We start from the raw sequence: 12,530 nt of genomic DNA, 5'->3' as shown, positions 1-12,530 counted from the left end.
TATAACACCCGACAACGAGGAAACAGACATATACAACACTGCAAAACAAATGCAGGGCAAAAAAGTATAACCTACACAGGCTTCGACTACTACAACAAATTACCACAAGCAATAAAGGAAGTGAGGAATATTGATATGTTTAAGAGACTGCTAAAAGAATATGTAAAGAGTGAATGAAGAATGTAAGTAGAAGTGTAATAATGAATGGAGTAAAGCATAGATAAATAAAGCATAGAATGTAAGAAATGTAAAAATGTAACCTCCGTGTGAGAAATAGTAGATTCGAGATAAGTAAAGCATATTCAATCAATCAATTTCGAGGACGGTCTACCCCTCACTGGGACTGCATGCTGTATGTATGACAAGCGGCTGCTGCGAAATGTCATGTCTGTAGTACGCAGGTTACGTGGTATACAGTTACGGTGAAACAGTAGTAGAGACAGCGTCGCGAATCTCTCGAAGTTTGAGCTGGCAATCTGTGAGAGTAAAGGAAAAGGTGAGTGCAAACACCGTAGCGTTCACATTGTACGGCTCAGGGAGAAAACGCGGCACAGTCTTTCATTTCGTTCTAAGGTTGATCTTTCGGAGGCCCGAGGCCTTCGCCGCTCTACCTAATTTTCAGTAGCGTGGCTGCGTCCCTTCGTCAACGAAGCGGAGGATCACATCGGACTGGTTTATGTCCTCTATCATTCTAAGCAAACAGAATGACTCGCATGCTCTCGACTGATCCGGAGTACCGCTGAGGACGCATCGGCTGGGTTTAACTAGCTGTGTTATGTTAGGTCAGGTTGGGTTGGGTTGGGTTGGGTTCACCGCATTGTTTACACCCGCCTTATCCGTGCTCACTTCTCTGTACACCTCAGCCATAGGTGATGCCGTGTCCTCAAAACTCGGAGAGGATGGTGCCAATGAAATTTATGGGCTCTTCCATTCCTCAACCGCACGGGTTCATGCCAAGAAAAATAAATCTTCGGACTCGAATAATTTAAACGTTTCTCTGCACTCCGAGTGAACATCCACGTAAATTCACCGCGATTCCCAAGAACGCGCTAGAAAAACTAGAAGAAGAAGAAACGAATGGAAATTGACGGAAATAGGATAGTTTGGAATTATGGATGTAACATTTCGAACGTCGGTGCCAGAAACAAAGGTTATGGTTATAGTTTTAAGCATGGAAGTATCTTCTTTGATCTTTCAAAGAAATGCCATAAAGAGATGCTGAATATTCTCACGTGTATTCGATAACTGTAAACAATCAGACAACAATTCGTCGTGGAAAGGAAATATAAACAACATTGAAATATGGCGAATATTTTTGTTAGACATTCTGAAAGATTGTTTGAAATTCTTGAGGTTATGCAGTTGCAGGTATGCTCGAGAAAATCAACATGATATGCAAGTTTTCGGATTGCTCTTGAAAGGATAGTATAAGCCAGTTTTTCAAATTCCTACCAATTTCTACAAGCAAGAATCATTTCATTAGTTATAAATTATTGAATGCCAGAAAAAAATACGTTTTACTAGTCCGTCCAGACGTGACCCGGAATCCACATAGAAAATTTAATCTCGTAAATGGTAAACGAAAACGTCAGTTCGTCCAAGCTGCAAGGCATAGCCCTATTAGCGAAGAACACCTCAAGTACCTGAAAACATTGTCCCCCATAATCAGTCTTCCTTCCCGACACGCGATATTCGAATTGCTTTAAAGGTCTATCCGAAAAAAATCTGAAAAAATATACTCAAAATGATTCGAAAGTTCTATCTTTGCCGACCGAGCTACCGCACTTGTATTTTCCATTCAATTAACAGATTAGCAAATAAAATCATTTTAGATTTTGGTAGTGTTTTGCTTTTGTACCGTGTAATAGTGGCAGTCATAAGATATGATATAATATGAATCACCGAATCCATTTGGTTGTTTGATACAAGGTAAAGGTACACGGGAAGTTTGTGGGTACATGCAACACGAGTCAAAAAGTTTTGGGACCTGAGTTTTTTTCTTTCGTTTCAAACCATAAGGTATCGGTAAGACCTGAGTTCACCTGGCTGCTACACACAAGCAACTCTGTTGAACAAGGCGCAGCCTACGACCTGACCCTCGGGTGATAGAGACCCACTACTACCACAGGAACCCCAAACCAGGTAAACTCATCGTCAGATGAAATTACTTGCACTCTCGGACTTCCTATGTGCATTGTTGGGGTAGTTCTTATAGCCTTCATGCCTCCGGCAAACATATTTATTGAGCCGTGAAGCAGCGTGCTGAATGCTTACTATAAACAATATTCGTTGACATTAAAATTTGTTTTATATTATTTACAATTCCGTTTATCCGTCCGTTACAATCCGAAAGCTCACTTTTCATTATCATTCGTTATCATTTCTGATAACAATGAGACAACGATAAAGTGAATGGATAATTTTCGGTGGCATCATTCCAACGATTAACATTATGTGTTACGTGGGAATGAGACGTGTACTGAGCAGTGGTGATTAATGACACCGACTCACAAAAAAAAAAAAAATAAATAAAAAAGTGGTCTGTACATTTGAACAGACCCACCTAACTTTATGTATTTTCACGCGCTGAATCCGAATCTGAGGTCCGTTTGGTCCGTACACGCTCAAAATTTTGAGAAACATGCAAAAAACCGTAAAAAATGGAAAAAACTGAAGTTTTCGTGATAAAAAAGATTTCTAAATATAAATCATATAAGTTTTACATGTGATTCCATCCGCTGAGTATAAATTTAAAGTTTATTTTGCCTGTAGGCCCTTAAAAATATAAATGAATTGCAAAAACTCCCTAAAAATTGCCATAAATTGTATTTACAATAATAAAAAAATTGATTAAACATGATTAAATTTATTTCTCACATCTAATTGTGATGCCCTAAATCCAAATAAAAAATCTGTCAATGCGAGTCAGTCAGAAATTTACCAAAAATCGTTCAAAAAGCATAGAAAGATAAGGTAAGGAACTAGCTTTATCGATATCAAGGGAAGTAGAATGTCAACATAATGGCAGATTTTTGCTGGACGCTGAAGAGAGAAGTAACGAAGGACAATAAAAAACGAAAGAGAAACCCATTGCGTAGGTCATTTGAAGACAAAAGAGTTCGACACAAACGGAGAACAGCTCGAAATCGATAAAGTTCTTACCTTATCTTTCTATGCTTTTTTGAACGATTTTTGGTAAATTTCTGACTGATTCGCATTAACAAATTTTTTATTTGGATTTAGGGCATCACAATTATATGTGAGAAATAAATTTAATCATCTTTAATCAATTTTTTTATTACTGTAAATACAATTTATAGCAATTTTTAGGGATTTTCGGGAATTTATTTATATTTTTAAGGGCCTACAGGCAAAATAAACTTTAGATTTATACTCAGCGGATGGAATCACATGTAAAACTTATATGATTTATATTTAGATTTTTTTTATCACCAAAACTGCAGTTTTTTCCATTTTTTACGGTTTTTTGCATTTTTCTCAAAATTTTGAGGTTGTACGGACCAAATGTACCCCAGATTCGGATTCAGCGCGTCAAAATACATAAAGATAGGTGGGTCTGTTCAAATGTACAGACCACTTTTTTTTTTGTGGGCCGGTGTAATCATAACTGCTCCCACGTAACGACAATGAATAAAATTTAAAAACTAATAAAACCTACCTTTCGATAAGCCGATAATGTGGATACGAGTTCTCTCGGTCCTATAGATGACGGTGAGAGTTCTTTAAATGGTTGAGACCAATTTATTCCAATAATATAGGATGGGTGATCGTTCAAAATAAATGGTTAAAATAAATTAATGTGGTAAAAGTTAAGATGTATTCTTCAAACAATTCGGATATAAAAATCAACGATGAGAAATAAATGGTTTAAAATCAAACGAAAAAATATATAACTATTAAAGTGTGTGAATTTAAACATAGATAACGTTGACGGACGAATGTATGTTCAAATACAGAGAAGCTGCAGAAATAGTTAAATACAACCGTTTACGCTGTTTTGTAAGTTTTATATTATGGTGATTAAAGATGTTATTTCTACATAATTGGTACCAGGAACATCTGTGCTGAAGGATTATTAATTCTACAGTTCGTCAGTTATTATAATACTGTATGTCTCTGTTGAGATTAAAAGTAACTTATATTTAATTAAATTAAATAAATTAAACAAACTAAACAAATTAACCAGTATAATTAAATTAGTTAAATTCAACCGTTTTCGCCTTTTTAAAAGTGTTGTATTATGATGATTAAAGATGTTATTAACACAGAATTGGTACCAAGAACATCTATGCTGAATGATTGTTAATTCTACAGTTGGTCAGTTGTTATAATATTGTATCTCACTGTTTGGATTAAAAGTAAATTATATTTATATTTGCAATGAAACCACCAATTCTTGTACATTAAATCGTTATTACGGGATGAGATGAAAATAAGAGAGTTGCTTTCAAAATATCCAAAAGGATATTACTTGTAGCTAGGCACCAATACTACGTTAAAGTGGTCAAAGAATAACATGCTTTGCTCTGTAATTTACTATAAAGTTTAACACTACCCAGTTCTAATAAATCGGGGCAGAACTTGATTTGATTTCGGAAATTGAAATAATCACAAAGTGTTTATTTGCAAAATGATGAGAATTAGTACAAAACAAAAAAGTTGAAACGAAGGTGATAGTGAGTCTTTTTCAATTAACAGTATAAACCAAAACGCTCGATGTTAACGTATTAGCACGGGACTTAGGCCGGTCACAACTAAGATTTTCCAACATTACTCTGCTCGGAAGGACAAGTCCGGATTGACGTCCACGCACCTCACGAATCGACAGACGAAAGACACGGTTTCTTGGTCTTCAGGGTCCAAGAGCCCGCTGTTGCAACTTTGTGTATTAATGCGCGCGTTAATTTGCCAATGAGGTGAAAGATTAACCCGAAGCTAGACCTTTGGGTCAGCTCTTTCTGCTGGAACGCCACCTGGGTAATCCAATGGTTCTCAGTCTTCTTACTTACATAATTAAAATATTGACAAAAGATATCTTAATGTAACTTTCACAAATACATTCATACTGTATACTAATTACTCTATTTTCATTTGGCGCTTCTGGTGTAAGTGGTATGTCCTAATTATTGATGAAAAATACGTCTTAACAAACGACAGATTTTCAGCTTGAGCTACTGGTACGTAGCTCAGAGTTTTTTCACTTAGTTCATGGTGCTCGCTATTTGATCATTTGCGTCATATAATATTGGGGACTACTATCTATTTCTACGTAATTTTTACTAAGAGGGGCGGAACTGGTTTTTATAAGAATGAAAATATTTGCGTGAGACCATGCAACGTGAGAAATTATTCTAAATAAAATGAAATTTTGAAAAAGGTAGGCGGGGGCGTAACAATGAAATACGTTGCGGCTGAATATAATTTAAACTAAATATCAACTGTGAATTTTTTGAGTGATAAAGTGATAACTCTTTCCATACGCATGAAATTCAGGAAGATGCAGAGAAATTTTCAGCCTGCTGTTATAAAACGTCCATTAGCAGAAGGAGATCAATAATTTTCAATGGCAACCTCGCGAGTTTGTCACAAATACTTTTGATAGTGACGTCACGAACATCGCAGGGGTCAGATTCCCCTTCGCTATTCTAAGGGGATAACGAACCCATAAAAAAAATTTCACCGAAGAGGGGTGGGTTTACTCCGATTTTTTATCTATTTCCTGGTTCACGGCGAGAAATGCGATCGTTACACAGAGGGAAGGAAATTCTTGAACCAACAAAATAAATTTTGTCGGAGTCTATTCATTTCAATTTAGTATCGCTTGTTCCCAATTCGATAACTTCAATTCAACAATTTTGATTCAGTTAGTTTGTCAAAATGATTTAGCCAAGAGAATTCCTTGATTCTACAAAAGCCTTTGTTGTCACGATCAAGTAAAGCATTGATTTGAGTAAACCTTTTGATGTGTTTCTGAAATTGAGTCTACTAAACATCGTTTCATTTGAAATTTACGTATTGTTCCTCCATGTCGCATGTCCGCTGACAGAAACCATTAGATACTTCAAATGAAATAACTACATAAATGTAGCCAACAAAGATTTACATAAATTTAATGCCATATTTTATTGATCTAACCGAAGCTTATTTGGGGTAACTTTTTAAATGAATTGCACTAATTTTTTTACGCGGTAAAAGAATCACTATTTGCTTTGAAACAAGTAGCGATTATATTCATCAGAAACGTCGGTATATCAGTGGTTTAAACAGGCACTAGGTGGTGAACTTTCTCGCTATGGAAGTAGCTTCAGAGATAGTTATAAAACCGCGTAATTGGCTCTAGAAAGTCGGATACGAATGACGTAAGATAAATTTGTCGTCAAGCCTGTTACAAACTAAGATAACATAATACTAAGTTATGAATCCTCAAAATTCATATTGATACAAATAAATATAAGCTATTGACACATGTTCAATTTATATTTCAGCAAATGCAACAATAAGTTTTTCGGTTTTACTCATTATATATCGGGTAAGTCCGCAAAATTATGAGTAAACAGAATTATAAACGACGTGATACAAAGAATTCGTTTGAACTCGTCACTCGACAGGAAATATATTAAAACATGCTCTATTTGTTAGGTACAAAAATTTAATATTTTTGAAACAAAACGATTACGGTGCGTTCAATCAAACTTGTAGTCTTTCCAATCACACATTTTCTTCATACAAAATGTACATTATTGCAAGGAACCCACGCCGTGTTATCATGAATAAATTGACAGCATGATCATTCAAAGGCTTGATTCAGTTTTTATATTGAGTTTGTACAAGTATTTCCTGTGACAAAAGTATTTTGTTGAATTAAGTAAGTATTGTGTTCGCTGCATTTGACTATAGCATTTAGTTGAATCAAACGAATATCACTTGGCTTAAATAATCCTTTCCCTTCGCGTACGTGAAAAAGAGGATATTCTTTATTCGTCAAAATTATATGAAGTACAATTTTCGCTCTTTCAAAAACCAATCACTTGTCAAAAGGTTCACTCTTGGCGTTTTTTTAAAAAGCATCTCCCAAAGCTGATAAATAGTTACCAACTGTAAATCCACCATTCGATATTTTTAGATTAATTGTGACAGAATAATGACTTAATTTTCTTGTTTCATCGATGACGTATGTAATAAATATAACTAAAAAAAAAAAAAAAATACAACTCAAAACTAGGAAACAGAAATTCGCACATATCAACCTTTTGCATAATATACCTATTGAAAAAAATCTCAAACCGGAGGTCCACTTCATGTCTCACAATTACAGTCAAACCACTAACGCTTCGCCCATGGTATATCTATAAAAAATTTAAAGCTCAGTTGAAACTTTTCCGCGGAATGAGCATCGGTCGCGCTAAGCGGTGACTTTGTTTTTTTTAAATCCATGCTGGCACAGCTCCAAATACCGAGGGTACCGCACGTCGGAAAACATAACCTCACGTTAAGTTGGAGCTGCAAAGTGCAGAGAAGTCGAGGATCCTGCGCAGACGAAGCTAGCCGTGAACAGAAGCGCAGATAATGTCGGAGTGAGTCAGACATGTGATCCCGAGTTGGGTACTGCCTGATAAAATTGTACACGAAAATACGCGGCATAGTTTAGGAGGGTCCCGACGGAAATTGCCGTTAAACACACGGCGGACAGTAAGTACTACACTTTCGAGTATATCGTTTGTACGAAACAGTGTGCAGGCTAATTCTCGTGAAGTATATTGAGACAATTGGGTAGCCCGCATTGTATAATTTTCACTGTTTGGAGTTCTTTGTTCGAGTTAAGTGCATTCATTGCCGCTTACATGTCACTTGGTGAACGAAGATAAAAAGATTAACAGAATCAATTAACATTATGGAACGAAGGTTTAAAACGATGCGACGGAAGTTAGTCATGCCCATCTCGATTAAATAGCATCCCCTCGAGAGACTGGAAATCGAACAATCGTGGAGTTCAACAGATGACGCGAAATTATTAATAAATTTAGTTAGCACACACGTTATGCGATGGTTTTTTCTTCTCAACGCTGAAAAAGTGCAGTATCATTTTTCGAGTGTTTACATAAATTGTCTGTGAAATGGATTTTCGATAATGACGTGGATTTTTTTTTTTGTCGCGCACAAGTTCACATTATAGTTTGTAAAGTAAACACCGTGTCTTGAAAAAACGTTGAGAACAAAATGTTTCCCGACTTTTACAAGTGCTGCAGAAACCAAAACGTGCAGTTTTTCTCTCTTCTTCATAATCAACAACAATTACGTGTTTCTTTTTTTGTTTTATAAATTCTAAACATGATTTTTGTACTGTTTAAAATGTCGTGAAAAATTCCTGCTTGATTCACTAATGAAACTTCTGCAGATACTTAATTTTCCTAATTATAAAACATAACCAATGGAGATTGTCGATTTGTAATCATATAGACTGATGTAATTGGACTATGATCTTTTCAACGAGCTAGAATAATGTATTTCAATCTTACAGGTTGAAGTTAGTTGAACTAAAATATTAAAACAACGATTAAAAAAAAAAAAAAACAATATTTTTCAACTTTGAAATAACTTTGAAGGTGTTCTAACTTTCCCAGGACTTCCAAGTCGGTGGCAAACCAAATACGTTACTTCGCAACGTAACACGTAGAGTTAAAGCCACTTGCAACGGCAGGTGGCTCCCAAAAACCCCCAACTAATTAGGCGTGTATGCAAGATGGCGTGCAGGGGGCACTGCGTGACGAGTGTCCGTTACCGGTGAGGGGGAGGGGGTATGTTTTTATTTATTCTTCCTGTTGCAGGGACAGAATGATAGTACAGCGGTGTTTTAGGCCCGGTTAATTTACGTTCTAATGAATTAAACAGCCGGCATACAAACTTCGGGTTCCCGCATGTTTGCGGGCATTCTTCGTTGTCTCATTATCTGACCGTAAATCGTGTCGGCTGTACACACGTGTCACGAATCGTTTCGGCAATTGATATGTTTACGGTAAATAGCGAGCTTGCGACGAGCGCCCGGCGTTACCTTCCACTTACAATTAGTACAGAGACATTTGATTCTTTCAAAGCGATCATATCTCGGATCGACTTTCAATCGATTTGCTCAGAAACATTTTCTATGGAATCGATCTAGCACTAAAATCGATCCATTAAACCGATAAAATTGGAATCGTAATTATAATTGGTTCGTAGGTATAAAATCAAAAAGGCGGGTGCGGGTTAAACTTCCGAATAGTCAAAAGTTCGAGGTTATCAATCTTATATACATATATGCGGATAATGCTTTTTTAAAGCTTTTTTGAAGATTGGTAACGTTCAGGGCTTTGGCCATTCGGAATTTTGACTATGCAGTGTTTCAACCGTTCGGAATTTAAACTATCCCATATCTCGACCATTCGGAGTTTTGGCTGTTTAGCGTTTTCACCGTTCGGAATTTTGACTATTCGGTGTTTTGACGATTCGGAATTTTGATTGTTCGGTGTTTCGACCCTTCGGAATTTTTAATATTTAGTGTCGTGACCGTGCGGAATTTGGATTATTCGCTGTTCTGACCATCGGGAATTTCAACACTTCAGTGTTTTGACTGTTCAGAATTAACACTATTCGATATTCTAGCTATTCGGAATTTCGACTATTCGTCTTTTTGCCTATTATGAATTTCGCCCCGCACCCGGCCCTTTGCTTCGGCGAGCCCTACCTTTCTTTCGTAGTCGTCGTTGGGCAACGCGAGCCACGGAAGCTCGGCCACGTGTCCCTGGAAGCTCTCCTGGAAGTCGATGACGTCGGCCACGTTGCTCCAAAGGACCACATGGATGACCTCGAACCTCTTCTTGGCGGTGTTGGTAGCGGCGTTAACAGAACCGTAAAGCTCGGTCAGCTGTCTGGTAAAGTCGTCACACGTCGCGCCCGGGTTTATGAAACTGAAGTAGACACCGATCGTCTCGCATGCGGCCTCGCCTCCCTCGTTCACGAACACCTTCCCCACATCGCAGAGGGCCGAATCCGCCTGGTTGCATCGCACCAGCTGCCGGCCGAACACCCTTTGCTGCCAGTTCGTCGCCCCCGTGTTCGTCTCGCTGACGGCGCTGCCTGCGCACGTGGCCATCAAAATCTATGTCAACCGTACGGTGATCCGCGCACTACTGCCGCGGAGGTCCGGGTGAACTCGAGGCGTCGCGACGCCCGCGTCGTCTTGAGGGGTGGAACGCGCCGGAAGCTCGAGGGGAGAGGGACGCGACGTCGCGCTGACTCCCGTCGGGACGCCCGGCCTGCTCTGCCCTCGCGTCATTAAGTGTATCACGTTTTTCCACCTTATTTTCGTAATTTTTTTTAAAACATCCCCTATTCACAACCCCCGCCGCCTTTCTCCACTTGACAAAGTTCGTGTATCGACGCCGTCAATTCCTACTCCGCATTTTCAACCGCCGTCGATGCCGCGGAGCTATTCACTTGGAAATCGAATGAACGGTAATTTCGGTCGAGGTAGAAGATTCGAATTTGAGAAGTTCCGAAAGCGCCTAATTCCGAATTATTTGCTGGCGATACTTGAAGTAGGGAAATCAAACATTTACGAAACAACAAAGTTTCGAATGGTCGGAAAGCAGACGACTCAAAGTTCCGAAATGCAATATTCCGAAAAATAAAGTTTCGACAGAGTAAAAAATTCCAAAAATTAAAATATACCCACGCAGCGTAATGTACTCAACGAGTCGGTGTAAAAACACAGAAAAACCGAAAATCAGAATGATCAAGATTCCAAATGTAAAAATATCGAAAATCCACAATAAATAATGATCAAAATGGTGAAATTTCACCAAGGCAGAAATTCGCAGAGCTGAAAATCTTCGATCATTCGGAATTTTTATGTTTCAGACTTAAAAATTTTCTCATCTTCGTACTTTCGAAATTTTTATGTTTCGTCAAAGTTTGATTTCTTTACTTTAAATTTATCCACAAAAAATTCGGAATTTGACGTTTTCGAAACTTTTTAAATTCGGAATTTAAACTTCAGTTATTCGTTGTGTATACTTGAGAGTAGACCGCTGAAAAAGTGGATGAATTTTAGGAACCTATTACTTACTATCAAGCAATTATGCGATTCGATCGAGTTTGTTTCGATCAAGAGTATGGTAAACGAGCTCCGGTAACATGATTTTGTTAACAGATCCAATTGATATGAAGCATTGTCACTGACTTTAACGTCAACTATTCAGTTAGCTGATGTGTTTTGTTGTGCAAGTATGATATCTAAAAAAAACAGCTGAACCGAATTACTTTTAATTTAGAAACAGCATTTTCGATCCTCTTTGGCACTTCTTTCAAAACATTATCAGATTTTTTGTTAATTCAATTTAAACAATCGCAAAGTTTTTACAAATTATCGAATTTTAACTTTAACCGGTCGCCATTTTGTTCAGAAAGAAAGTAATCGGATCATGGCAAAGAGGGTCCAAAAATACGGTCTCACAATTTGAAGTAAATTGTTTGAACCGTTTTTGAGATATCGCGGGCACCGTAAGACATGCGTTACTGAGCGAAATGATCGACATTATTTTCAACAATAATACCTTCTATCATTTTACTACAATAAAGAAATATGTAAATAAAATTTGATTCGTATAGTTTTGAATATAACAAACCCCCATTGAATTAATTAATTGATTCTCTCCACATTGATTCCCAAATTTTACCCAATGTTTCAGCCGTCCACCTCTATACCCCCTTAACATTGATTTCTACTAATTTTGATTGATTTCTAGCTCATCACGAGTTAATTTTCAGTATATCACGTGATTTCCAACTATGATATTTATTACTTCCTCGACTGAATACCTTTTGTAATAAACCTTGCGATTCAGGACGGTTCTCCCCCTGCTCCTTCGATTTACCAAAGTTTTGTTCTGCCGCCGTGAATCCTTATTCCGTATTCTCAGTCACCGTCGATACCAAATTTTAAGGGATCATGCTCAAGTAACGGGTCGAAAAATAGATGATTCTCGTTAAAATACGCTAATCGGTCTGATTTTTTACGTCAAATCAAAGGACTCGTAAAAAATAGAAAATAAATTTGTAAACGTTTATTTTTATTTTTTTTTTTTACAATTTTTTTAACGGTCGAAAGTGTCTTCGAAAAAAAGGAATCCTCACGGTGTACACGGTTATGCTCGTAAATATTATCTGAAACTAAGTTCGTAAAAATATTATTTATCAGTACGAAAGCCGCCATCTTGCTACGAAGATTTTTTTTTATTAAAATTGAGAAAATGGTGGTGGTTTGAAAAAAAGTATCGAATATAGTCTATTTTTTCAACAGTTTTTCGTTAAAAAAAAGTATGAAAATGCCAAAAAAACAAGTTTTCATAGGAAGCTATAAAACTCATTCTTTAAGAGTGTACATCGTTTTGAAAAACCACGTTTCAAGAAAACCATTGGAATAAATGTAAAGGTAAAAAAAAACGTTTAAAAATTTATTTTCTGTTTTCTAT

At 37.1% G+C, this 12,530-nt stretch overlaps 1 protein-coding gene across 3 annotated transcripts in view; it reads right to left on the bottom strand.

Annotated features, from left to right (window-relative positions):
- The window catches only part of LOC124297697 (nucleoredoxin-like), a 68,807-nt gene extending 58,619 nt beyond the window's left edge, over positions 1 to 10,188 (bottom strand). For all 3 annotated transcript variants that reach the window (XM_046748978.1, XM_046748980.1, XM_046748979.1), the window contains exon 1: positions 9,743 to 10,188. In XM_046748978.1, coding sequence (XP_046604934.1) covers positions 9,743 to 10,150 — 408 coding nt within the window. In that variant the 5' untranslated portion in view covers positions 10,151 to 10,188. The remainder of the gene's footprint in view (positions 1 to 9,742) is intronic.
- Between the last annotated feature and the right edge of the window lie 2,342 nt (positions 10,189 to 12,530).

Source organism: Neodiprion virginianus, chromosome 2, assembly GCF_021901495.1.
Source record: "Neodiprion virginianus isolate iyNeoVirg1 chromosome 2, iyNeoVirg1.1, whole genome shotgun sequence".
Classification (NCBI taxonomy): domain Eukaryota; kingdom Metazoa; phylum Arthropoda; class Insecta; order Hymenoptera; family Diprionidae; genus Neodiprion; species Neodiprion virginianus.
This window is presented reverse-complemented; position numbering and strand designations above follow the sequence as displayed.